Source organism: Hippocampus comes, unplaced genomic scaffold (assembly GCF_001891065.2).
Source record: "Hippocampus comes isolate QL1 unplaced genomic scaffold, H_comes_QL1_v1.1 scaffold7, whole genome shotgun sequence".
Lineage (NCBI taxonomy): Eukaryota > Metazoa > Chordata > Actinopteri > Syngnathiformes > Syngnathidae > Hippocampus > Hippocampus comes.
In genome coordinates this window covers 1477008-1504043 of record NW_017842060.1, presented here as the reverse complement: position 1 = coordinate 1504043, position 27036 = coordinate 1477008, and the positions used below count along the sequence as shown (strand labels likewise).

Here is a 27036-nt window from a genome sequence, read left to right as displayed (position 1 = left end):
GCCGCCACTAAGTGCCTAGCGTAGCCTCGTAGCATAGCAATTTTTGTGTGTGTGTGAAAATACGTTTACAATGTGTTTAAGAAGCGTGTTTTAATGAGTTAAAAAAACGATTAGAATATAGTCGTGCCTTGAGATACAATTGTCTTCACGTTTTGAGATCCGAGCCACTACTCTTTGCTTTATCGACTACTTTTAAAATAATACAATGCATTTAAAACATAACAAAGAGAGCGAGCAAGAGCAATGGATAAGACAAAAAAATGTATTTAGAGTGTACCGATCCCTCTGTTTACAGGAAACAACCCTTGTTTATTTTTTTGTTTTGTTTTTTTTGTTTTTCAAACTAACGAATGTATTATCTCACAATATGAAAACCATAATTACGCCCAAAATGAACCTTGGAGGCGTCGCTTTCTGTAAGGCTGATCTTGAAAAAGGTTTACAGGTGGTACTGTACTTCCCCTGTTCATTTTTCCTCTCTCAAATGTACACCATTGAAAACATTTGTGCTGCCATCTAAAGCCAGATGGTGGAATTACAGCCAACATAAACAAGCTGTTTTCCCCAACATTTTATAATGTGGCAACTGTTATTACTCTGTTTTTATACCGTACAATAATGTAGAGAGCATTTTTTCAGGGGTCCGGAACACATTAATATTATTTTAATTGATTTCAATGGCGAAAGCTGATTTGAGATATGATGGTGAACATGGAACAAATTCAGCTTGTATGTCAAGGCACCACTGATATTATTTTTATTTTTTTTTAATATGGTTTCTCTATATCCTGGATTTTGCAGAAAATATCCCCTGCAACAAACGGCTGCTGATTGACTCGCCAGAGAATCGACCTGTGAATGTTTTGCGTCCGTTTACGTGACATTGGAATCCCGAGTGACCAATTAGTTTTTAATGTAACATCCGTTTGAGAACCGAAGAATATTCATTTTTAAAACTAGCTCAAAAACAAATGAAATTGCTTACTATTAAGCTTTGACATTCTGTAGGTAAGAAATGTCCATTTTTCTTTTTGGGTTTTGATGCATTCTTATTGTGCGAAAAAAAAATATCCTGCCCTATTTTATTCTTGTTTTCTCTCGTTTGTGCGCAAATGGTAAAGAAAAAAAAAAAAGAGACACCAGACACGGGAAGAGTTTTCCATTATGTCGTGCAATATTTTTTTCTTTGTTCCATTAGTAAAATTTGAATAAAAAGCCGTTAAGAAAAACACAATTTATGTCGCATAACTTTTTGTATGCTGTCGCAAAAGGAAAATGAGGAGAATTAAATGGTGATTTTTTTTTCTTTTTTTGTCTTCCTTTCAAAAATGGGACAATATTTCAGGCCAAATATCTCGGACAACCGCGGAATTTTCAAACTTTGAAGGTATTTTCTTCAGTGTCACTGAGTGGCAAAATAAACCCAACAACTTGGTTGTTAATTACCAAAAATGTTGACGTTAACTGTAAATATTTCCATGTGTCAGCCAGTCAGATGATGAGCACCAAGAGAGTCAACCAAAGCAGTTCGACGACTTTCATGTTATCCCATCGGATTTATTTAAAATGTTATTTATTACGATTTTGTTTGAAACACAGTCTCTCTTTGACCACAAACCAGTCAGCTTGAAAAGACGTCATTGGCCAATAATTGCAAACATTCCACCACAGTCATGTCAAATAATGTACAGTAAACCCCTCTCCTCCCTCAGTAATCACACTACTACAGTACTCTTACAGTAGTATTTGGACCTTTTAACACATGTAACTCCTTTTGTCACTCTCAGTCAACCTTTAAGATGAAAAACATACAGAAGTGCCGTAAAAATAGAAGCCTATTTTTGGTTTGTTCTGTTTTGTGTGTGTGCGTGTGTTTCTTGTAAACCTGTATAATGTATATTTTAATATTTATATGCAGCTGTTGTATTAAAAGTATATTTTTAAAATAAAATCTATCTTGGGTTTGTGTGTGTGACTCCCGAGTGCCGCCTGCTGACCACGCGCTTGCTTGGTCCCCCAGCGTTGTCTTGAAGAACGGAAGTACGGAAAATACGATTTCTAATTTCTCCTTTTATAATTGTAAGTACTTTTAAAAGAATTTGGTTTTTGAATAAAATCTAAAAATGGAAAATGAAATGAGGGTAGAAGGTAAATAATAAAACAGCATTTTAATTTTTTAATAAGAAAAAATGTGAATAAGATGAGCATATCATAAAAATGTGAAAATTGCGCATTTTTGCCTTTGAACCTTAATATCGCGCTTTCTCAAGATTCATTTGTGTTTTACAAAACATTTCCGTTATATGACTAATTTATTTTTCAAAGTTTTAATTCAAAAGAAAAAAACGAATGTAAACAGATTACCGGTACCTAAATTATTTGTATATATATATATTCACGTTTTTTAATTTGCCATATTTTAAATGTGCTTTTGTGAAAAATTTATTCAAACTAAAAACAATGTAAATGAAATATGAGCATGACATTCTGACGATATTGTATTTTACTCATTACATTTTCATTTCAATTGAAGGGGACACAGAGGTTATTAAAACAACTTGTTTTATTGGCATGGAATCATTTGTATTCACATTTGAATCATGTCCTCCCCACTATTGCACCTTCCCCACATCCATTGGACAAATTACTTTTTTTTTTTTTTTTTGGACAAACAAACAAAGGAATGTACAAAAAGGAACAACTCTTGTCCAGGCCTCCATTAAGAGTCAACAGCAGCTTTGGATCAAAACATTTGATCAAGATGTTATCGCTTGTCTGTCAAACGGCAAACTAAGGGGGTGGGCAAACTCAACAAAACTTCTGTAAAAGGGACATGGGCCAACTTCATTGGAGAGAGCGAGAGAGACAGACAGATCGGCTGTCGTTAGCCCGCTAGCTTAATTAGCTACAACTTAATGTCACAATGCCAATGAGGGAAGAAAAAAACAAAAATATCCTTGTTGAAAATTCAGCTTTTAAATTGACGTCTGTGTTATTTGGTCAGCCGTGACGCTAATCCGCAAAGGTTGAACGCGGCAACCAGACCTTTCTTGTTTGTTGAATTTGTTGTTTTGCCAAAACGATCAAATACGAGATGGGCAGCCAAGCTACGAGGCTGACGGAAAATAGTTTCAAATCAGATCATACTTGATCGCTTTTTCCATTTCATTTGGAGTTATAATTAAGCAATTAAAAAGAAAACCCTTAAAATAAGTATGTCGAGTACATTCTTTCAATAATAAAATCATTCCATCATGTTAATTATAATTTGATTATAACCAACCAGTTATTTTATAAAATTTAATTTTGAAAAATGTGGAAACTTGTCTATTTTACTACTTTTGAGCTAGCTAGCTAACTAGCTAGCCGTACAAAAAATTATTTTCATTCTTATTGCAACTACACGGTTTAACACAAACGTTGAAAATCGAAAGCAATGATGTCTATTTGAAAACGAATAATTGTAATTAATCCAATTTCACAATTTTTTTTTTTTTAAACCAACTACAGGGTATGCATTGCTTTTTTTTTTCAACGAGCAGGACCGCACGTCAACAGTTTGCCCACCCCAGCGAGAACGTTTTGACAAGGGAATCATTCAAGTGTCAGACAGGAAGGATGACGTCATCGCGCGATCACTCGATCGGGATTCACACGGACGGAAAATCCCCACGTGGTGATTCCGGAGCGAGGAGCTGAATGGTCAAGGTATGAGCGCCTCTCCTTCCTCGTCCCAGAGCATGTCCAGCGTGTCGGCCTGCCGCTGTTCTCGCTGGTGGATGCGTCTCAGGCGTAGGATGTAAAGCAAAATGGCCAACACCACCACCAGCAGGCACAGCGAGAACAGGTGGTGGTTGTAAACGAAAGAAGAACGCAGCCAGTTGGGGTGGCTCTGGCGCAGCGCCTCCTGCTGGAGGTCCCTAAACATGACACGACAGAGGGGAGAGCCCGGTCACAGAACTGATGGGATGTTTTGAAAATTCTTTCCCCGGAGCCAGTTTCTCTTGAGTAACCAGAAATTTGGCAGACTTATCGAATACGAGTAGACCCACACAAAAGTCTCAAGAAGACATCGGTGGACAGACATGGGAAGTCGACCATTTTTGTATTTATTCAGGGTGGCGCTTTCCAAACGTTTTGTGTACCTGAGTGGCAGGAATCGCGTCTTGTACAAGATGGCTCCCAGCGTCCACTGCACTTCCTTGTCGTAGACCAGCTGCGCCGTCCTCAGACCTCGGTAGTCGCTTGGGAAGCGGAAGCCGGCGTGCAGAACCTGGAACATCCACGCCGACTTGAAGCACTGATACCTACAGGAAAAAAAAGAAAAAGCAGAAAACAGGTCTGATTTCCTTTTCTTATGCGACTGTCCACAGGTTGCTTTACTAAGTGATGACAGGGGCTCTTGTCTTTAGTTGCTTTTTTTTTTTTGGGTTATTCACTTTTGCTTTGTTTTTTTTTTTTTTTTTTTTGGGTTTTTCTTTTTTTTTTTTTTTTTTTTTTTTTTTTTTTTTTTTAAGCCAATCTGCCCCCCAGCTTCCAACAGATGCTGCGATTTGCTGTTCCTTTTTGCTTTGTCTTTTCTCCGTGTTGGGTTCCGACATGTATGGAAGGATTGTCTTCCAAAATTGCTACTTTGCTCCTCCTTTCTCGGTTGTCTTTCCCAAGGTCAAGGAAAAGGAAAAGACCAAGTACAGTACTTGAGTCTGTCGATGTCGGCCTGCTGGGAGAAGAGCTTCTTGTCCAGGCGCTGTTTCAATGTCGGCCACCTGGTGGCGCAGAATTCCTACATTGCCAAGACAAAGAAAATCCTCCAAATACTTAAGGACACATTTTCTTTTCATCATTTGTTTCAAAATAAGATGGCGCGTCGTTACCGTGGCGGCCTTTGAGTATTTGTCGCTGTCGTACTCTCCGCCGATGCGCAGCACGTCCTCCATGCAGTAGTAAAACTCGGAGAAGCCGTAGAACTCGCTGTTGCTGAAGTTGATGGGTGCCTCAAAACACAAACGATAATTCCGACTACAACTTTCGTCCTGCCCAAAACTGATATTTTGACATCGTTTGGTTCAGTGTTGACATTTTGATACTGTACCATAACCCTACCGCACACTGCCGTCTCCCATTTTCCACCCAGCCGGCAGCCGGGGGAAAAAAAAATAAAAAATTTGCGGTATGCGCGGTACCTGGTAGATGCCGCCTGCCGTCATGGTGCCGTTGTGGAGGCCCAGGAAGGGTTGCACGGCGTCCAGGCAGCGGGCCCAGTCTCCCTGGCCTCTCAGGTGCACGGTGCGGTTGTCTCGGACCAGCGTGTGCGGCAGGGCCAGGGGCAGGCAGGGGTCCAGGTAGGGTTTGTCCTCGCTCAGGCCCGTCGCAGCGTTCAGCAACCTGGACCACCGACGGCACGCAGGCGCTCTTACCGGCAACTTAATGCAAAATGTGCGGATCGTCACATCACGAGCACCTGTTGTTCTCCAGCGTTGTGTTGAGGACGCGCTGCTCGTAGCGCTGGCGGGCCATGTTGCCGCCAAAGCCCAGGAAGGTGGTGACGTAGACGCGGTACACGTGCTGCGTGTGCTCCACGTCGCAACCCAGGTTGAACTCGGCCAAGACGCTCTTGCCCGCCTCCTCCTGAAGCACCAACGCCAGCGTTAAGCGGCTTTGCCGCATTTTCCTCAGCAGCTTTACACTGGTTGTGTCATTTAGTACTTTTTTTTTGCGCTAAAGTTGTTGGCTAGCTGGTTACAGTCGTAAAAGTCATTAGCAGGGTGCAGTGGTGAAATTAGTTGAGTGCAGTCATTGGTTGGTATGTTTCTATTTTGCTATTTAGTCAGAGGTAGTAGTTCAGATTTGTCACATTAATAGTTTGGCACGGTCGTTTGGTGGTCAGGTACCGTAGTTACTTCATTCCTTCACGGCAGTAGTTTGTTCAGGTAGTTCGACGTAGCGACAGTATTTGGTTTGTAGCTTAGTTACAGCAGATCGTAAGTTAGTCAGTAATTAGCAGCAACAACGGCGTCGCTCTGACCTCTTGCGGAGAGCTGAAGGTGATGGCGCCAGGCACCTCGTAGGCGATCTGCAGAGAAGCTCCGCCCATGTCCATGATGCCCACAGTGCGGCGGCGGCTGATCGGCCGCTGGTGCTGCGAGCCGGCGGTCACCTCCACCGTGCTGTCCTCTGTGCCGCACAAAAGGACGCCGAGGTTAGCTTGAAGCCTTGCGAGGCGCACGTTAGCTTGCGCGGCGTCCTCACCGTCGTCGGCGTGGTCGAAGCGGCCCAAAACGAAGTTGATGCCGATCCACGCGTAAACGCCTTTGGACGGACACAAAAATGCTCTTGAACTCTCCCGCCTATTTGCTAAATGTTAAAACCATGATGAGATATGCAAATAGGTCGACGATTTGTAATTCAAACCGTTCGCTGCTTTTGTGCTCTTTCTGAAACACCCTGAAATGCTACAGGATGGCGCCAAAGCCTTGTCTAATAGAAAAACAGTGCTTGGGCGATGCCTCAAAAGGTTTATAATTGCTTACATATTCCACAAGGTGGCGCCGAAGCGTTAATTTTCTGTAAGACAAGTCTTCGGCGCCATCTTGCGGCATCTTACTGCATTGCACCCCCCCCAAAAAAACTGCAACTACAATAAGTTCTTTCAGCAAATAATGAGAGATGCTTCCTAGCAAAAATATATCCACCACCCCCATGCCCCCACTCAACAAATAAATAAATAAATAAATCACCTTCTTGCTTCCCAGAGATGACCTCAGCGTGAGAGCGGGAAAACAGAAAGTCAAAGTCCAGAGGGACGTCGCTCACCAGGTCGTCCAAGATGGCCACTTGCTGGCTGCACCGAAACCAAGTCAAAATACACAATACTTTATTCATAGCTTACTTGCCGTGAGTAGTTCGTTACGGTAGTTAGAGTAGTATGTTGGTTAGTTACGCTAGCTGGTATTTTGCGGGCTTGCTAGCTACAGCGATTGCTTGACTACAGGAGATAATATTGGATCTTATCGGTTGAAGTCATTGTGAGATTAAGGTGAAAGAGTTCCAAACAAAATACCTTTCGGGCAGCAGCCTCATGCCCGCCGTGCAGAGGATGTAGAGCGGAGTCTCCTTGTGTTTGTTCTGGGGCACGTGGGCGGCGGCAAAGCCGAGCAGAGGATACAGGTAGTCGCTAGCGCTCGTCGGAGACGTCGCCAGCGAGGAAATACCTGAAAGTGAAAGCATCTGATCATTGTCTGAACTGTACCGTCCGTCTGTGTAGTCAATACATACACGGACGGGCCTGAAAGGGGGATTTATTTTTATTTTTTGTGACAACGCTATTCAAAAAGGTGCGGAATACGAATTCCGCAGATTAATCCGCTTACATCCATCTCAGCAGGCCGTCATTGGAGCCTCACACCGCCCTCTACTGTCAACTAAAATTGACCTCGAAGTGCCCCGAGGCTCACGTCGCGAACGTCACAACGCCAAACCCGGAAAATAAGGTGAGCTGCGACACGGCCTGGGTGACTCTTGCCTAACTTTAACGAAGCTCCTCCCCTCACTTCAACATGGAACCAGTAAATTTCAGCAACAAACAGAGATATCGCTGGAGAATATTTCCATGACTTCCTACGGTGTGTAAAAATAAATAAATAAATAAATAAACATACAAACCCGGTTTAATCTTCTTGACGACAGGCTGCCGGTCAAGGTCCCTCATCTGTCGTATGTCAAGCAGCGTGTGAGGGTTTCCGTTGTGTGGGGGCCAGTAGTACACGAAAACGCGAGAGCCGCTACTACCGCAGTCCACGACCACGCCATAGTTGAGGCCCGCGTCCCGCACGTCAGTGGCCTCCATGGACTCGGCGCTGGAGAGGTACCTGGAAGCAACCCCGGCGGGCGTTGGTCATCAAATTGACGCCGCTGTGCCTCTACGGTAGAAACCGTGCGAATAAAAACACCTGCACTTCTTTTCACAAGTGTTTGTTTGCTTACACCAAGGACAAGCCTTGCATGAACCAGATGAACACGTGTCCACTCACTTGCTGAAGTGAGTCCCATGTGGTCTGCGGGTGGCCCGCAGGAGCCTCTGGTGGGTGCCCAGGAGGAGCAGGACTGAGGCGGCCAGCAGCAGCAACAGCAGGAGCTTCTGCCTGGGGGCTACGCCGCAGTACCAGGACGCTGGCAGGAACCACAACGTGATCCTGGACACACATGCAACACTTACGGACCTTTGAGAAAAATACCGGACGTGCGACATCCTGGTGGAAAGAAAGATCTTAACCGCAGCCGTAAGGGCCAACACGCGGCGATAAGCGATGGAGAAGTGTTACCGTGCCATATGTCCACCACGCCGGCTTGTTGAAGCGCACAGTCGTCACCTCATGGTCGCTGAAGCTCCCACCCACAACTCTGACCTGTGTTGAAAACGTTTCAATACCAGAACAGTCTAAATGTTCCCTCGCAGTCTTCCTTACAGTTACAAACACGAGTGCGACCCTATCGCGTGGTTTATGTTATACTTTAATGGCCTCGTGAGTTCAAGGAGTTAATTCATTAGTCACAGCAGTTAGAGGTGAGCTACAGTTGTTGGTTTAATAGATCGTCAAACGTGTATTAGTTGTTTCAAGTATCGACTTTATGAGTCAGTCACGGTAGGAGGGTTAATTGCAGTAGTCGGGCAGATTATTCAGTTGGTTAGTTTATTAGTTTGTCACTTACAGTGGTTAAGCTGCAGTGCATCGTCATCAAGGTTAGTTGGTAAGTTCGAGTTGATCGTGTATCAATGTAAAGTATAATGAATATACATACTGAACGGGCGTGCTCTTTCCAACAGCTTGTTGGTTGTTTGACAGGCTGTAAAATAATAATAATTAAACTCTCCAGTTGGCGTTAGTGGCCTAGCTTTTCTATTTCTGTTTCTGTTCAGAAAACAAGACACAACTCGCCAAAAGATGCTCCAGCTGAGCTGCGCGTCCAGAACTGGAACTTAGCATTTCAGCAACCCATATGGCGTTGCATGTCGTCATTTAAACATACCGTAAGAAGCCGCTCCTCGGCTGTGGCGACACAGTCCGACACTCGTTGTTCCTCCGACGGAAAAATGTCACCAACAAATAAGTGAATCGACTGAAACAATTGTATGACACTCGTGTTATACAACGGGGCGACAAAGAACACCGTCTATACAAGAATCCGAATGTTCTACTTCCGGTCGGCACGACTCATTACGTCACAGGAAACGTGTTGAGTTTGAGAGCTGCGTTCCAGTGCCGTAGGAAAAACGGCTAATACATTGACGAATGTCAAATTATGTCTAATACTTTTGATTGTACATATTCTCGACCACTACCTCTCAAATGGGGGAACGTGACGGCACTTGGGGGGAGGGGGGCGGGGTCGTGACATTTCAAATGTCATTTAAATCGTCGTATCGAGGATATTTTTTTTCGTTTCCACTCTTGTTTAAAATTAAGTTAGTGATTTCTTCTTGAGAACATATCTGTACTATGATCCTATGACGCGATGTGTTGTTGATAATTAATTTTATGTGCACAAATTTTCATCTATAATTAAGTTAATTAATTATTTATTTGTAACAGTCTTTTAACGTATTTCCAAATACTGCAGTCCAATAGATACCACTACAAATCGAGTTTCAAAGTTTAATCAAGAAAAAACTGTTGGCACAGCACTGTGTTTAAACTTTAAAGTCTTGTGTTTTTTTCCATTCCAAAATGCTTTTCGTTGATGAGGGGATACTTGGATGAAAAAAAATCGTATGAGGTACAACCATGAAAAAAAAATACGGTCCAGTTTGGGCGTAAATTTCAAAATTGACTTACATTGTGTTCTTCACCTGAAGCAAACCCCAACAAGCCATGTAATGAGGTGCACGAAAAGAGTTCAGATGTCTCAATGTATTATTTTTGTTTACGTACTTTGTTTTAAGGGAGTGCAAATCGCAACCCAAGTATGAGTTCATACATTCACTATCAGGTATTTTATACCAGCAGTCATAAAATACGATTACGAACACAGCCAGGTGGCGTCGAATTATCGACATTGCCTCACTAACGGCATAAAAATGTAATGATGCGTTCAATCGAGAGGGGATTTTGTTCGGACCGCCTTTGTTGAAGAACGCGCACTGGCCAATGAAAAGGGCTGTAAGTGAATGGGTGTCTTCTCATCCAATCACTTACTACACACTATTTGACGTCATCATACGTCTCGCCCAGTCGTTTGCTAACGTTTCCTGGAAGCTCCACTTCAGATGAGCGACCCGCCAAGTAACAACCTGCCCACCAGCGGCGGCGGTGCGTCGTGGTCCCAGGAAAGCAAGACCGGTGGGCTTCTTTTTCAATCCCCCAACCAAATGGAAGGTGGCGGCTTCGTGTCCCGGCGCACGTCGCCGGACACGCCATGTGTCGACAACCGGGTTGCAGGAGCGGCAACCGCGACCGGCGTTCGATGGTTTGGCGGCAGACTACTGAGCACCACGGGAGGATTCGTCGGTGGTTTACCCTCGAGGATGTCAGGAGAGCAGGACCTTTCTCCGGTGTTGTACCGAGCCACCGCGGAGTGCTCGACCGAGGCAGACGTGGACTACGAGGGGCTACCCCAGGGAGCCACCACCGGTACCCACATGCTGGCCGGAGCCGTGGCTGGAATCATGGAGCACTGCCTTATGTACCCCATCGATTGTGTGAAGGTATTATGCCACACAGCTGCACAGTTTCCACACCTTGCTCATTTTATGTTCAAGTTTCACTAGATTTCACCGAAATGCGTGTTGCGTAAAGCGGGTAAGCCCCGACGTGTCCTGAGCTCGACTGACTACAAGCTAACAGGCTTGCAAGTAACCTTGCTGTCCGCGATGTCAGTGTACCGGCATTTAGCTGTGGAGAAACAATGTTCCAGCGGTCACAAGTGCAAATTCAGATTTTGAATATGCCGATTAATGAAATTCCCCTTGTCGTGTAAAATTTAATAAACAAAGCAGGCAATTACTCCTCGTGGCGTGTTGGGACTGTCGTGTTACAAAAGTGGACTAGCGTGCGTCCATTGTCGGACACTTCAAAATCACCTTCCTTTTCTGTACTTTTTTCCGCACTTTTTCCTGTTTCGTAATGTAGCCACATATGAAATTAACCCAATCGCAGCATTTTGTATTACCGTCACATAAACCGCCGCGAGGTTCGCTGTACTTTGGAATGAGAATCATTTTAAACTGCAAATTAGTCCGTTTTAGTTTGATTTAAAATATACGTTTGGGGTGGGAATAAGACGCGTGAAGGAAGTCTTGCCAATTTCAATTTGCGATCGTTGGTATGATAAGGTAACTTAAAAGTTTACGTAACCACGAACCCTGGCGTATGTGTTTGAACTTTTGAGGTTTCGGGAAGAAGATAAACTTATGATTCACCTTTTACAATCTACGATGATCAACCCATAAAAGTCAAGTTGCTAGCTATCAGGTCAAAGCTAGCAACTTGACTTTTTTCACGTAATTTTCCAGGTTCACGTTTTTGCAGTGCCTATTTTGCCGAGACCTGCAACTCGCCGCCTAGCCTCAATTTGCCGGTCGAAGCTACTATATTGACAATTTCTTAGGAAGTTGTAAACGAGACATTTTGTTTAGTGTATTTATTGAAGAATTGTTGAACAATATCGACGCAGTTTATGAAACAGAAATAAGTGGCAAAATGATGAAGGCCCCACAAAAATAAAATGTTCTGGCAAGAATTCATCATCACAATAATAATAATAAGCAAACCTTTATTCGTCTCACAATGGAGAAATTCCCAATTTACAGCAGCAAAGTTATGAAAGGAAGAAAGCAGAAGAACAAAAAGTACAGGGGCTGCTTAAAAGGCAGCCACTAATAATAAAGAGGTACAAATAATCACAAAAATGAGCTTGGGCGCAGAATTAAGTTCAGGATTTGCGCACACACGTGTGTGTGTGTGTGTTGTTTTGTTTGTTTTTTTGTTTTTTTTTTCCAAAATACTGTAATTGCGGTAAAATAGCAGCCCCTGAATTTATCGCTGCGTCAATTGGCTAATCAACGCTAGCAGGACGGTTGCTGGTCACGGCAAAATAGAACAATACAGTCAGTTATCTGAATGATGACATGAACTTGTTCTTTTGTCACACCAAAGACTAACCAAGAGCTTTTAGACTCTGTAAACTGGCACAAAGGCAAAATTAGCCCATTAAAAAAGAGAAATGACTCAGATTTGATTGTTGCTTCTGTGCCGGTTCAATTGAAAAGGAAAAGAAAATGACGTGTGTGTTGTCCACGAGCTGCTTGGAGTAGCTCATTAATGACGATAGTTATTAAAATGAAATAAAAACATATTGGGGACTGTAAAGCTGACTCGTACCTCATAAAATACCACAACAATTATGAGATACCGTGGACGTCAACGCGACTGGTGGCTGCGATCCTTTGTCCAGAGTCAAACAAGGAAGTGGTTAAAATGTTTTTTGCCCGGGCACTGAGTCATCGGCCCGACTTTCCAACCTGAAGAATGCCTTTGCAAATTTTCTCGGTGCTGAAGTTACCTTGCGAGATGTGTTGTCATTTGTGTCTTGTTCCCATAAACGTGGCACGGCCGATCGACCTTTTCACCAGTTTCACTTGGGAAAAAAAAACAAACAAACATGCGTGCATGTCATTTGTCACCAATGTAACTCGGTTTCGAATACAGAATGGAAATGGCTCGAATGACAGTTTCAGCCGTCTTCTCTGCCGCCGTCATTTGAGTATGTCACGTGCTGGCTGAAAAGATGCCCAGTGAGGTCAATTGCTTGGAAGGGAGTTGGAGCGCCGTCAGCGCGGATCTCCTCTTTTCTTTTTGAAACTCCCATTAAATAACGCACTGTTCTCTGAGCAGACTGAGCGCTCATTTCCCAATTGTGCCATGAATAAAAGTTGATTCTTTTCCTTCCGAGAGCACCGTGGCGCTGCACTTGGCAGGATGGTTGATCACCATTTGGGGGAGAAAAAAAAATGGAGCACATTCAGGATGACTGGACACATTCCACCTTAGGTCTCAGTCTTTTCCCTCCCCAGAGGCACAGAGTGTGAATTTCCACAGAGACATCGAGGACGTTTACATCCTTGGCCGCAATTGCCGATTGAAATGTTTGAGCATTGCGTCATTTTCTGGACAGAAGAACAAAAGTTCCCTGTTGAGATAATGCTGGGAACTGTCCGTGTGTCGACGGAGCTTAATCGTTATAAGTTTTCCTTCGTCAACTCGTCGGGTGTCATTGTTATCGATTCAAATAATGATCACTATCTAATCACAGAATACTTGATAGAAACTCCATGTGCCGCACGTTTACCTTAATTTTACCATTACCTCCAGGAGGCATTAGGTAGTAACCTTTAAACAGGGGTGTCAAGCTCATTTTTGTCGCGGGTCACATTTTAGTTACCGTTTCCCTTGGAGGGCCGTTATGATTGAAACCATATAAAAAAAAATCAATCATAACAGTTTATTCAACTATTGTTCTCTGTAATGAGGGGTTTGATCACAAGAAAATGCTCACAATATGTCTCTAATTTATTAAATTAAGAATTTTAAATGTTGGTAGAGATTTTAGCAAGCATCATAGAAGTGGACATGTTTGATTTGCTAAAATGATGGGCAGGCCAGGTCTGGCCCCCGGGCCTTGAGTTTGACACCTGACCTTTAAAGCGTGCACAGCATCCGAGGACGATAGTGTGTCCTTGCCCATATTTGGAAATGCTAGCGTAGCGGCTTAGCAGGAAGTAAGCGCCTTTTTCCCGCATGTTGGCCTATTGCTGTTAGCACTCTGAAATCGCTCCGCCAGCCTTCCGACGTCACTGCAGAGCCGCTCTCAAGTTGAATATTTTTCCTTCCCCTCGGGTGGTGACTCATTTGTGAAAGCATCGCTCATAATTGGTCAAATTGTCTTTCCCCCGCACTAGACTCGCATGCAGAGCTTGCGGCCCGAGCCGAAGGCGCGCTACCGCAACGTGGTGGACGCCCTGCGACAGATCGTGCGCACGGAGGGCCTCTGGCGACCAATCCGCGGCATCAACGTGCTGGCGATGGGCGCCGGTCCCGCCCACGCGCTCTACTTCGCCTCCTACGAGCGCATCAAGTTCACGCTGAGCAACGCCATCCACCCCGGCGCCAACAGCCACTTTGCCAATGGTCAGTGTTGCAGTGTGTGTGTGAGTGTGTGTCCTGTTCGTCTTTGTGCGTGTTAGCGTGCGTGTGATTGTAATGTGTGATTTTGTGCAGGGGTTGCCGGTTGCATGGCCACTGTCATCCATGACGCCATAATGAACCCAGCTGAAGGTAAACGGACACATACGGTGAAATTGGAAACGGTGAATGTACTTTTTCCTACCGATGTAAATTATCGGGACGGACCGATGAATCGGCTCCTATGAGGTCTTTTTAAAATAATAGTCGGCAGAAGTTGTAATTTTTTTTTTAAATGCATGTATTTGTACATGAAAATTCCTCTCTATTGGGAAGACCCACAATATTTTTTGTCAGCATTAAAGGACATTAGGAAAATTATTCGATTACTTTTATACATCAATATATATAGATATATAAATTAATTAATTTATTATTTATTTTATTTATTTATTTATTTTTAAAAGAGAATAAACACCCCATTTTTCTGCCAAATTTCAGAATCGGCCAACAACAACAAAAAATATTTGTTGAACCATCCATCCATCCATCCATTTTCTGATCTGCTTTATCCTCACAAGGAGGAGCGAGGGGGGGGGGTGCTGGAGCCTATCCCAGCCATCTTCGGGCAGTAGGCGGGGGACACGCTGAACCGATTGTTAGCCAATCGGAGGGCACACAGAGACGAACAACCATCCACGCTCACGCTCACACCTCGAGACAATTTGGAGTGTTCAATCATCCTGCCATGCATATTTTTGGAATGTGGGAGGAAACCGGAGTACCCGGAGAAAACCCACGCGGGCCCGGGGAGAACATGCAAACTCCACACACAGGAAGGCTGGTGCTGGGATCGAACTCACGGCCTCTGCATTGTGAGGTCGACGCACCAACCACTGGACCACCGGGCCGCCGATTTATTGAACCATAGTCAAATTGTCAGCGATTCGAATTGCTGATTTAATGGACACATTTCCATCCCGTTTGTCTGACAGTGGTGAAGCAGCGCATCCAGATGTTCGGCTCGCCGTACCGCGGCGTGCTGGACTGCGTGGGCACCACGCTGCGGCAGGAGGGTCCGGCAGCCTTCTACCGCAGCTACACCACGCAGCTGACCATGAACGCGCCCTTCCAGGCCCTCCACTTTATGACCTACGAGTACCTGCAGGAGGTGCTCAACCCGCACAGACACTACCATCCCACCTCGCACATGCTGTCGGGGGCGCTGGCCGGCGCATTGGCCGCCGCCGTCACCACGCCGCTCGACGTCTGCAAGACGTTGCTCAACACGCAAGAGGCGGCGGTCGCGCACGTCCTCCAGGCGGACGTGGGCAGCGCGCCAGCTGTGCGTCACATATCCGGGCTGGGCGAGGCCTTTCGGACGGTTTACCGCGCGGGGGGCGCAGCGGCCTTCTTCAAAGGTGTGCAGGCCCGCGTCATTTACCAGATGCCCTCCACTGCCATCAGTTGGTCCGTCTACGAGTTCTTCAAGTACGTCATCACCAAGCGACAGCACGAGAGGCGCCTACGGGGGGCCGCCGGCAAGTGAGCCGGTCGCCAGCGCAAGAAGAATGTTTGGATGAAAAGGGCCTCCTCCTGTTGAAAGAGTTGGCCAGCAGATGGCGACAAACACGAATCATGTTGTGGCACTCATGAGATGTGAAGTGCGAGCTGTCAGCAAAATAATTTATTCTTAATCGATTTTCCTGAAATTTTCCAATGGTAATCCACTGAAGATTCAGTCTTGCTACATTTTTAAAAAAGCGACAGCAAACATGCTACTGTTAGCTTGAATTTTAATTTATTTGATTAATATCACTATTGAATTCCATCAACAATATTAATTAAAAACAAGCATCCAGGATTTTTATTTCTCCCTTCACAAATTAGCATTTCCCATCGCCTATTTTGCATTTCATTGAATCTTCCGTGTCATCGTTTATCAAAATGTAACTCCTCAAATTCAGACATAATGCATTATGCCCGCTTCTAAACGATTGGTCGGCTTTGTGTTGAGTTTGGGAAATTGCTCCTTGAGACTTTTTGTTCAGTTCTGTTATGTGAGACATGTCCTCCCGAGTTCATGTTGCTAAATGAAAGTGGCTACGGGATCCTTTTTATTTTTTTCATGAATATTCTTGAAAGATTCTAGACTTTGACACTACTTTCCTCCTCCATTTGCAAAAATGCTTTGTAAATTACCGTTACCCGTCTTTCAGGTGTCCTTGAGACGTTATTACTTTGACCTTCTAAATTGAAGTAGCTCATGTTTTATTGACATCTCTTGCTAACCGCCAAATAGGACTCCTGGTGTCAGGCTTGCCTTCAGCCAGCCGCTTCAAATCCAAACGCACAAGGTAAACTGCTCCTCATGGAAGCCATACAAGCAGTCTTTATATTGTATTAATTTATGTTTGTGTTTTTGTGTGAATATACTCATGCCTACATACATACGTGTATTAGCATCAAGCTAACTTACCATTTCCTGGGGCTGCGCTCCGGGAAGATTTTGTTCTACTTTGAAAACCAAAGAGAATGACAACAACAGTGTGCGAGAGATAACTCTACTGTGTGGAAGGAAAACAAAATCGACTTCAGATCTATTTTTGTTTGCTTGTTAATAAAGTGGCAAAAGGCAGCTCCTCGCAGAAGCAGGGTCTTCTCTTGGTGGTGCACTGAAACAAACCAACGGTAGTCCACGTCTTTTTTTTCCCCCCTTCTACAGAGATATTTCGCGGTTCGTTTATCGTGGATTTTTTCAATCATAAAAAAAATAAAAGGCAAAAGGTCCATGAGAGGCAGCTAAAGTCAGCAAAACAACAGTGAGTCACATAGAGCAAAATATACAGTATTAAATGTATATGTTTACTGTAATTTGTTATTCAAACTAACCTAATTTATACATGTTTAAATATATTAGCATATAGCATTAAGTAATGTTAATTACTCCAAACATTTACTTCTACATGCATGTATACCATTAATTTGGCCTTATAAATACTTTTTATACTCATACACATGTACATATACCTATTCCGGGGATGTTCACTACCTCGCCGACTTTCGTTTTTCGCGGGTGATTTCGGTCCCCATTCACCGCGAGAAACGAGGGATTACCGTACTTTGTCCGCTTTGTCACCCTTTCAATGTATTTTCAGTTTATAGCAGAGATGTTGAAATGCAAGTCCAGAAAGTGAAAACGAAATTATCACATTTACCATCTCCGCAAATGAGTATTACATCCTCTTCACGTCGGACTTTTTCGAACGGGCCACTCACAAAGGCTACGTGAATCCAGAAAGAAAAACAAGTCGAACCGGAACGTCTAAATAGACAATCTAAATATTTTTTACTAAATTAAGGTGGCCTTCAGAAAAGTATTTTACCACGTGTTTTGAGTTTCTCTCTTTGAACCGAACTACCTCACCGAAAACGGATTTTTCTATCACATGCTTTTCTAATTTTACTGACATGCAAAAACAAAATCGTACGGCTGAGCCCAATGTAAGGGAGGGGGACTCAATGATAGAATCTAAAGCCTTGATTATTTTGTGGGCGGATGCAACCAACCATGTTTAGGGCCCAACACCGGGTTTGATTTGAAATTTTGTGTTGAAAATGCGCGGAATAAATTGGGTTTATGTTGTTGTAGTACTCACATGTGATCAGCCGAGGACGCTGCTGTAGCACTAAACATGCCAGAGTTTCACGTGCATGACCGGAAGTGCCTCGATTCTTACCGTTAAATTGTTTTTTTTTGTACTGTAGTTGTTGTCGGAACCGTTTTTGCACTTCAGGGGTTCTGCCTGAAAATAATTGTTTTGAAAATTACTTTACCCAGAATTCTCTGCTGCTTCCTACGATCACACAAAGCAAACATCCGTCTATTGGTTTAAACCCGGATGCAGCATGTTGACAATGAACTCTTTTCACAAACGCACTACCAGATTTTTAACCGGTATGGTAAACGAGGTGTCATAATGCATTACACTTGTCACCATAATTTGGCAAACAAGGACAAGAAGCTTGAATGTGATTGAATACAAGACGATAAAAATGTAGCTTACAAAGTTCCTTTGCACAGTAGGTGGCGCTATGCACCAAAGAGATGTAATCCCCAAGTTTTGCTTCTTTTTTTTAACATTGACGGGACTTGTAATGTATGTTACAAATTATAAGAAATTTTCAAAACCAAGCATGATAACTCCTTACAGGATTTGAGCTAACTTTTCATTCTAGAAGAAATCGTTCTGTCAAATTGACTAATTTTAATAAATTGTCAATCACTCAACCATAGTTCAGGGGAGTTCTTTAAAACGTGGGTGTGTGGCAGTCGCTGGAAGAACGATGATGAATGTTAGCTTTAGCATGAATCATTACTTGTAAAGTGGAGGCTGCGGGCGTGGATCGAAACATGTACAAGTGTTCCGCTATACTAACTGCAAAAACCATTTGTCAAAAAGTTGTCCACCCTTTCGTGTGTGTGTGTGTGTGTGTGTGTGTGTGTGTGTGTGTGTGTGTGTGTGTGTGTGTGTGTGTGTGTGTGTGTGTGTGTGTGCATGTTCTCGTTTGTCTGGCATGTCACGCACCTGACTTTGACCTGTACAGGAAGTGCGTGACCTCCCTGTCCAACATGTCGGATCATCTTTCTTTTTTCCCTTTCTTCTCTTTCTCTGAACGTTATTGCTGCAGACCAGTACAGCAAACAACTGAGAACTATAAGACAATCGGGTATGTTGTAGGGTTGCAGTGAAAAAAAATGTTTTTTTAGGTTTAGTCTTGTACATCATCCAAAAACGGAACCAAGAAAACAAATGCTAGTTATCCTGCTAACAAAGAAGACCAAAAAAAGTTGGTGTGTTGGTTGTGTAATTGCTGTGTCACCCTGCCAAATAATAAAACCTGTCCAGTTTTTGAGTAATCCTGCGAACAAACCACAAATAGCTTTTGTAGTTGTTCATGTTATCCTGCTAATGCTCAAATTTTCATTTTGTAGTTTTTCCTCTACATGTTTACACAAAAAAGAAAGATCAAAATTGTGGCGGCCTCATGACACTGCGAACAAAATTTGGAATTATATTTTTTCACGCAATCTTGCTAGGATGAAAATGACTTTTGTAGCATTTTTACATGACCATTTTTATGCCAAAACCACAAGTCTCAAAACCTAACTAACGCAAAAAAGGTACTTCGTTTTCCACGTAGAATTGTTGTGTAGTGTTTTATGTAAACCAATTAACTAAAAAATAAGCCTGCTAGCAGAAAAAAACACTTTCGTAGTTTTTTTTCTTTTTGGGGGGTAAGGGGGGGTCACATAACCCTGAAAACACAAAAATCCCTTTTGTAGTTTACAAGTAAACCAGCAAATACATGTCCCTCTTGTAGTTTTTGTGTAAACTTGTGAACAAACAAACAAACAAAAAAAATCATTTTTCACAATATTACTTGGCGAACAAACAAAAATGTCATCTAGATTTTTGTGCAACTTTATCAAATCTGCCGGGTACATTTTGAACGTCTTGTATCACTTTTGCAAGTTTCATTTGCGATTAGCTGCTGCTGTTGTTTTTTTTTTAAATACTTTTGGAGGGGGCGCTCTGCAGCTGCGTCCGATAAACGACTCGAAACGTCTTCCAGAGAAACCACGCGTGAAAATTTACGTCTGTTTTGCCGTGCCCTGTCACAGAGGATGAATGTGGGCGGCTCGCCTAGCCCTCAGATAAGCGCCGTTTGCCCGTTCCCAGAAAACGTGACGCTTTTCGCCCCACTTACGCGATTAAATGTGGACGCCGGCCTCCAAATATTTACAGAAGGTTGACGGACGGGCCGAGAACGTCTGTTGGCTGCCGGCCGGGACGCTCGCCCACCACCGACGACAAGAAGAAGCGTTTCCCCAAACATTCCGGGCTGCGCTGAAATCTTTTTAGCCCGCCGTCAGGAAGTCTGACGTGAGAGCGCAGTTAGACGACGATGAGCAGAACTCCGGCCACTGGGCTACATTTACGATTCCGAATTCTCATATTTGTTCAACGAGACTGTATTGAATTACTCCCAACAGTCTATTCTCTTCATTTTGTCCTTTTGTGGCGTTTCTCTTGTGGACTTTTTTGTCCAATCAGATTTCAGTCTCTATGTGTTGTTATGGCAATCTAATCTGCCAGGAGCCTTCACGATCCGAATTCAATTCGCAGCGACGATGTTTCTTGAACCAATCACATTCCAATTCAATAACATGTGGCAAGTTATTTTAAGGACAAAAAAAAAAACAATGCTGAAGTTCTGGAGGTTTACCAGTTTAGGGGAATAATCAATAAGTGATGCACTAATTATCAGCCCTTAGTGTGTTAATAATTGAGCTGCACATGCTTGTTCGTGACTAATGAGCACTGAGCAGCCTCATGAATTGACCTGCTGCCAAAGTATCACCGACTGCAACAACACTACTTTTTCGTCGTCTTTTCATCTTCTTAGAATCATTTTGCTTTTGTTTACTTCTCAAATCACCGATTGTGGAAAAACAAGGTGTGCTGCAAAAATCTAAATGAGTCAAGAAAAAAAAACATGAAAATGAACTCGCTAAATCTACCATACACTAAAGAAACGAAACACTATGAAAGGAAAACATCTACGAAAAAAACAGTACACCAAAAAGACATTTAAAAACAGCAAACCTATATTTTTTAATTTTCTCAAAAATGAAGTGCAGAATGCACTCAAAAAATAAAACAAACAAAATCCCACCATAAAACAAATTTCCTATGAAAAAATAAATACACAAAAATCAAAGAGCCATAAAGAAGCAACAGCACAAAAAACATAAAACAAAAGACTCAAATGAAAGGAAAATGTCCTAAATAGAAAAATAAGACAGAAAACCAATGAAAATGGACAATACACAGAAATAAAACAAAATAGAACCAACTCGTAAAGCAAACAAAACTGCAAAAAAAGGATCTACAACACATTTCGCTAGAGGGAAAATAAACACAAAAAAGTAAAGGAATACACCAACAGAACCAAATATTCGATGACACAACACAAGTAGGAAAGCGAACTGCTGCCACACGAGCAATAAAAAGTCAAACGTGTCTTTATTACGTGATAAATATGTTTAACTGCCATATTCGGCAAAACAAATCGAAGCACTTCCGGTTCAGATTCGTGTGCATGTCTTCTTTTTAAATATAAAATATTATTAAATACCTGGCCTTTTTTTTATTTTTACGGTTTTATTGAAAGTGTTTATTTTCAGTTCCAGTATTTTTATGTATACTTTGATTTCTAAGACACAAGAGGACGCTGCCAGCATTCTAAACCGGAAGTGAAAGTTTTTAAAGTCTATATGTTTTATTTTATATGTACATACGTATTTGTTTTTCCTGGTGTAGCAGCAATACGATTCTGTGCGAAAGAACAACCCGTATTTTCATATACCGGTACATATATATTATTCGTACCTATGTATGAAAAAGTATACCTTCATAACAATTAAGGAAATAAAAACACTTTGCTTTTTCAGTAATGGAACTTGTGGTCTCGTGTTAATGACCTCACTTGCCCAATTAAAGTCGCTTTTATTCTCCTTTGTAATGAACTAAATAGATTGAAGTGCTAGCTGTGAGAACAACCCCACAAAACATAAAGCCACATAATGAAGCGACCCTTGTAACCCGCACTTGTACCCACTCCCTCCCTCTCCACTGGGATAAATGGTACAATCTGTAGCAATAATGTCCCTTCATTCACGAGCAAGACCCCCACTAGACTGCCCGCCCCCGTGCCTGCGCCGGTACCCGCCCCACCACCACCTTGGACCTTCACAGTGGCGGGAACAAAAAGGCAAAAAGCACGTGGTGCACATCCACGGTGGGAACATTACGAGGGCGTCAATGTGCGAGCTTGTCTTTGTCTTTCTTGGGCTGAGGGGCATGTTCTCCCCCCGCCCCCGCCTCCCAATTCTAGCTGTGGGGTGCTTTTAAATGGCGCCACTTTCTCAATGGAGCAGCCCAAAATGGAGCTGTCCACTCCCTCCTGTATTTTTTTCTCAAACTGGTACCGGGACAAACGGCCGCGAGCGACAAGTGTGAGGGGTTATCTCGTTTTTAGAATAAGAAGAAAACAACAAATGTTCTATGAAATGAAAACAATAAAGCTTTATACAAAAAAATTGTAAAACTACAAATTCACTGTTGAAGAAAAGTAACACATCTAAAAAACAACACATTTATTAACAAAAACAATGGGATCAGAAAGAAATTTAGTTTGATGAGAAAACGGAAAGAGCAAATTGACCAACAAAAAAAAACATCTGATGAAAAAAAAAACATTTATGAGCAAAGCAAACAACAAATTCACATAAAAAGAAGACAGAATGTGACAAAACAAAAAATAAATCTCCTAAAACTACCAAGCAACAAAATGGAAACAATAAAACTACAAAAAAAAAAATCAAAATTGACAAAAATAACGAAAACGGCATTTGTATTGTCTGGGATCTCCAAGTCCGGTTCTCGAGAGCCCCTATCCACCCTGTTTTAGACATTTCCTCCTCCAACGCACCCGATTCAAATGATCATCTCATCATCAAGCTTTGCAGAAGCTTGATAACGAACGTGAACATTTGAATCAGGTGTGTTGGAGGAGGGAGACATCGAAAACAGGCTCTTGCGGACGAACTTGAGCATCCACGATGTAGTCAAGACAATATACTGACCCACTGCAATTTTGTCCATTTTTTTTCTCATTTATTAGAATACACGTGAAAGTCTCTGCAACCATAGCAACAAAAAAAGCAACAAAAGTGTTTCAAAACTTGCATCCACCACCAGTCCTCTCGCAACCTCTCCAAAGGTATGACGTCACACACCCCGTAAATGAAGGAATAAACGCACCCCCCCCCCGTCCCCCCTCCACTACCAGGCCCGGATGCCCCCCTGGTGGTTGTGGGGCTGCGCCGAGGGTGCCTGCAGTCCGCCCAAGTTGACGAAGGCGTTGGGGCAGCCTGCCGAGGTAGGCCCCGGCCCAGGCAGGCCGCCGTACGCGCAGCCCGTGTTGCTCTGGTGATACGCGGGGCCGCCGTACGCGTAGGCCGAGTAGCCCCCAGCGAATCCGTACGGCGAGGCGGCGCTCGGGTAGCTGTGAGTCGAGCCTCCGCCGCCGAGGCACGGTTTCCCGTCTCGTACGAGCACCGGCACGGCCACACGCCTCGGCGGCGGCGGGGCTTGGGGGTGCGGCCCGAGCGCCTCCAGGGTCCTGTCTTGTCGCTGCCGTTTGCACTTGTAGCGGCGGTTCTGGAACCAGATCTTGACCTGGTTGGAGGTGAGCTTGAGGGCCGAAGCCAGGTGCTCCCGCTCGGGCGCTGACAGGTAGCGCTGTTGCTTGAAGCGACGCTCAAGCTCCAGCACCTGAGCCTGCGAGAACAGCACGCGGGGCCTGCGGCGGCTGCGCGGCTTCGGCCGGACGCCCTCCGAGGAGACGTCGGCCCGGGACGACGGAGCCTCCCAGTGCTTGCCTTTTGGACCAATGCACAATCAGGAATTAGTATCATCAAAATAATCATAATGATAACACAATCATATGTTTAAAAAAAACGGTGCCGTGAAAATACGTAGGTCCACTAATATACACAAACGTGCAGTCGTGAAGTTAAAAAAACAAAAGCAGAATCGTGTAAAAAATGTTTGAATGAAATACACCACGGTTAAAAATGTGTCAGAATATCCTTCATACGTCTAAAAGTTTATCAAAATACAAAAGTGAGTTCAAAACTATAAATAAATAAAAAAGCACAATATTGTGGTTGAAAACATTTAAAAAGCGATTTCGTTTAAAAATGTATCCCAAAAAATACGTAGTGTGTGAAAAGTGCAATAAAACACAAATGTGTTAAAATATAATAAAAAAAAAAAGACCCACACACAACACACAAACTCATCACCAACCTTTTAAAGATTCGTGACGAAAATAGTGTAAGGAATGTGCTATAATAGTTATATAATAATAATAATAATAATAATAACCTTCTCACTGCCTGCCACTTTACAGTGTATTCGTGCTTATTGAACTTTAATGAAATAGACAGTGACACTTTTTGAAAAATAGCGACTTATGTTTTCCAAAGCAAATAATTTCTGAGTTTCTGTTCTACATTTCCCGTATTTTAAATACGTTGACAACTCGCAGCACCTTCTCAATGTCGATTCTTATCGATTTTGACTTTTTTCGTCTTGTATTTTTGTTCACAATGAGGTGTTTATTGCCATTGCAAAGTGCACACTTTAACTTGATGCTTGTTCACTTTTTTTTTTTTTTCCAAACCAGACTCTTGCAGGACTCAACAATCCCACTTGACGGAAATCAAGAGCAACCAAATGTGAGCTCTCCACTGTCACTGAATATGGCCCATGGGTCAAATGTGGCCCATGCGTTCAATACGCCAACTCAAACCTGCAAACCTTTATTTTTAACCTTCAATTGTTTTGGGGAGTATTGTTAAGTTGGATATATAAATAAGAATTGACATTGTCCATGCATACATTTACTGGCCCATGTGTCAAATGGGGCTCTTGAACCCTCCATTATTATTGTTATTTGTTTTTGTATAAACATCTATATGTGCAAGAAGCAATCAAATGTATACATCAGATGTAGGTTTGACTTTATTTCATGTACAATTGTCCTGGCCCATGTGTCAAAATTTGCCCCTGTGTCAAGTGCGGTTCTGGAATGCTCAGTCGCTTTGAGGCCGGACTTGGCCATCGATGACCTTTCCGTTCAACGTTTTCTCAAACGCGAATGTGCTGGCCTGTGGGTCTCATGCAGCATCAGACGGTGTCCACGTGTCAAATGTGACCCTTATGTCAAGCACGATTCCTGAACGCTGATTTGTTTTTTTACCATCTGTAAGCGGAAAGTCCGGATTGTACAACATATTTGGCCGCACGAATGCGCTGGCCCACATGTCAAATGCTGCCCATGTGTCAAGCAAGGAGAAGAAGACTCACTGCTCTCCTGCTGATCCTTGCTATTGGGGGCCTCCCCTTTGGGCCCCGGCAGGCCCCCCTGGTGCGTCCCGGAGTACTCGTCTGCCGTCGGTCCGTTGTCCACCGTGCCGTTTTCCTCCTCGCCCTCGTCCTCCACCGGGGCTCCGAGGAACACCATGCGTCCGGGGTCCAAGAATGGCGGCGCCGGGGCCGAGGGAACCCGGGGGCTGTCCCGGGCCAGCATGCAGGAGGATGGCGAGGGGCTGTGGTAGTGGACCATGTGGACCGAAGGGTACTCCTGTCCCGCTTTTAGGATGTCTGTGACGGAGAAAGGCGTGGAGGTCTGGAGCATCGTCATCTTCACGACCCCTCGCCACCTCCCCCCTTCGACCCCCACCACCAGCTCTCAAGACCCCATGGCGGGCACGGGTGCGAGGCAGTCCGCCTGAAGAGTCCGCGATCCTGATGTGTTCTGAGGGACGCCGCCAACTCCCGAAGTGGGAAGGAGGGCGGGCGTGGGGGGAGGGGGGTTGGACATGGGCGGGTCCAATCACAAAAAGTCCACCGGAAGATATTGGGAAGGACAGAAAGAAAATGTGAAGGTTGTGGCCAAGGTGGAAGGGGGATGGGGGGGGGTCATGTGATCTGTGCGTGTAGACAGGAAGCGACCTGTTTGTCCTCCTCCGTGATTGTCAATATTGACCTCCACACTTTCATCATTTTTCTCTTTCTCTTCTTTCTCTTTTTGATGTTGTTCTGCTTTCTCTTCTTGTTCATCTCCTTGTAGTTGTTGACAGATTTGTCCGGCTGTTTTCCTTTTCTTCCTTCTTGTTTGGTTGTTTTAGGTCAGGGGTGTCCGACTCATTTTTGTCGCGGGCCACATTTCAGCTCCCGTTTCCCTTGGAGGGCCATTATGATTGACATCACATAAGGAAGTTAAGAATACCGTTTAAGTTACTCTAATGAGGGTGTTTGGCAACACGAAAATGCTGACCATATCTCTCTTATTTATTACATTTTAGAATTTTTGGTTGATATTTTAGCAAGCATCATGGAAGGTGCCATGTTTGATTTGCTTTTGCGGGCCACATAAAAATGATGTGGCGGGCCAGATCTGGCCCCAGGGCCTTGACTTTCACACCTACAGGTGGTTCCTCTTGTTCTTTGTTTTCTTCTCATTGTTGTACTTTATTCTACTTGCTCTTGTCGTAGATGTGGTTCTGTCTTTCTTCCTGTTCTTGTTGGCGTTGCTGTTTTTAGTGTTTGCATCCTTTCTTCATGATGTTTGTGTTCTTTTTCTTGTTTTTTTTGTAGCTCTTGTTTTCTAGTTGTTGGTTGGTCTTTGTGCGGTTCTTCTTCTTTATCCTTGTTCTTTTCTTTGTCTGTTTTTGCATTTGTTGTTCTAATTTGTTGCATCAGACGCAGATGCATCCGCTTGTCTTTCTCTTCCGTTCTCTCCAACATGATCGTATCTTGTTTGAAACTTTAAAAGTGTACAAAAGTCATTGTGTAAACTTGTGAAATGTTGATGTGCAGGATATCAAAACCAATTGCAATCACAACCGCTTTTTTTCACATCAATATATATGGAGCTGTTTTTATTTATCTACTTATCTATTTATTCATTTATTTATTTATTTGTAGTCGCCTACTTGGTGCCCATGTACAAGTTTACCCACAACTCGAGGGTCAATTTGTCTTGTCGAGTCAAAAGTAACATTTCAGCAACGCTTCATCCTGCATGTGAACATGCTGCGACTTCTTTATCTCACTGTTGTATTAATAACCACATGGATGATAAGGAAACACACGCACGCGCACGCACACACACACACACACACACACACACACACACACACACACACACACACACACAC

General features: G+C 43.5%; 3 protein-coding genes and 1 long non-coding RNA gene across 5 annotated transcripts in view; 2 read left to right on the top strand and 2 right to left on the bottom strand.

Moving 5' to 3' along the window:
• Positions 1 to 2550: 2550 nt before the first annotated feature.
• Positions 2551 to 9305, bottom strand: LOC109511148 (ectonucleoside triphosphate diphosphohydrolase 7-like). 2 transcript variants are annotated; one of them, XM_019861973.1, is made up of 15 exons: positions 9028 to 9305; positions 8800 to 8844; positions 8322 to 8405; positions 8031 to 8192; positions 7663 to 7868; positions 7061 to 7211; positions 6738 to 6841; positions 6250 to 6309; positions 6026 to 6174; positions 5462 to 5628; positions 5184 to 5385; positions 4875 to 4994; positions 4698 to 4783; positions 4146 to 4307; positions 2551 to 3920 (listed from the first exon to the last, which is right to left on the bottom strand). In XM_019861973.1, exons 3-15 carry the CDS (start codon positions 8327 to 8329, stop codon positions 3704 to 3706), a joined length of 1794 nt encoding a protein of 597 aa, XP_019717532.1. In that variant the 5' UTR covers positions 8330 to 8405; positions 8800 to 8844; positions 9028 to 9305; the 3' UTR covers positions 2551 to 3703. The 2 variants fall into 2 exon arrangements, with proteins under 2 accessions (XP_019717532.1, XP_019717531.1); XM_019861972.1 differs by lacking the exon at positions 8800 to 8844.
• Positions 9306 to 9615: 310 nt separating this feature from the next.
• LOC109511150 (mitoferrin-2-like) lies at positions 9616 to 16866 on the top strand. Its single transcript, XM_019861980.1, has 4 exons — positions 9616 to 10702; positions 13955 to 14183; positions 14274 to 14330; positions 15173 to 16866. Exons 1-4 carry the CDS (start codon positions 10265 to 10267, stop codon positions 15724 to 15726), a joined length of 1278 nt encoding a protein of 425 aa, XP_019717539.1. The 5' UTR covers positions 9616 to 10264; the 3' UTR covers positions 15727 to 16866.
• A 1871-nt stretch (positions 16867 to 18737) lies between these two features.
• The window catches only part of LOC109510986 (uncharacterized), a 15101-nt gene continuing 6802 nt past the window's right edge, over positions 18738 to 27036 (top strand). Inside the window, exon 1 of the long non-coding RNA XR_002167222.1 lies at positions 18738 to 18912. This is a non-coding gene — a long non-coding RNA (uncharacterized LOC109510986). The remainder of the gene's footprint in view (positions 18913 to 27036) is intronic.
• Positions 22615 to 25632, bottom strand: LOC109510985 (homeobox protein Nkx-2.3-like). The gene is made up of 2 exons (XM_019861707.1): positions 25181 to 25632; positions 22615 to 23688 (listed from the first exon to the last, which is right to left on the bottom strand). The coding sequence occupies exons 1-2, from the start codon at positions 25515 to 25517 to the stop codon at positions 23090 to 23092; spliced, it is 936 nt and encodes a 311-aa protein (XP_019717266.1). The 5' UTR covers positions 25518 to 25632; the 3' UTR covers positions 22615 to 23089.

Coding starts and splice junctions, on each gene's coding strand:
- LOC109511148 (XM_019861973.1), bottom strand. Junction 5,629..6,025: donor CCTTCAGCTCTCCGCAAGAG/GTCAGAGCGACG, acceptor TTGGTGCTTCAG/GAGGAGGCGGGCAAGAGCGT. Junction 4,995..5,183: donor CGGCAGGCGGCATCTACCAG/GTACCGCGCATA, acceptor TTGTGTTTTGAG/GCACCCATCAACTTCAGCAA.
- LOC109510985 (XM_019861707.1), bottom strand. CDS start 25,517: ATGACGATGCTCCAGACCTCCACGCCTTTCTCCGTCACAGACATCCTA. Junction 23,689..25,180: donor CAAGGATCAGCAGGAGAGCA/GTGAGTCTTCTT, acceptor TTGGTCCAAAAG/GCAAGCACTGGGAGGCTCCG.
- LOC109511150 (XM_019861980.1), top strand. CDS start 10,265: ATGAGCGACCCGCCAAGTAACAACCTGCCCACCAGCGGCGGCGGTGCG. Junction 10,703..13,954: donor ACCCCATCGATTGTGTGAAG/GTATTATGCCAC, acceptor CCCCCGCACTAG/ACTCGCATGCAGAGCTTGCG. Junction 14,184..14,273: donor CAACAGCCACTTTGCCAATG/GTCAGTGTTGCA, acceptor GATTTTGTGCAG/GGGTTGCCGGTTGCATGGCC.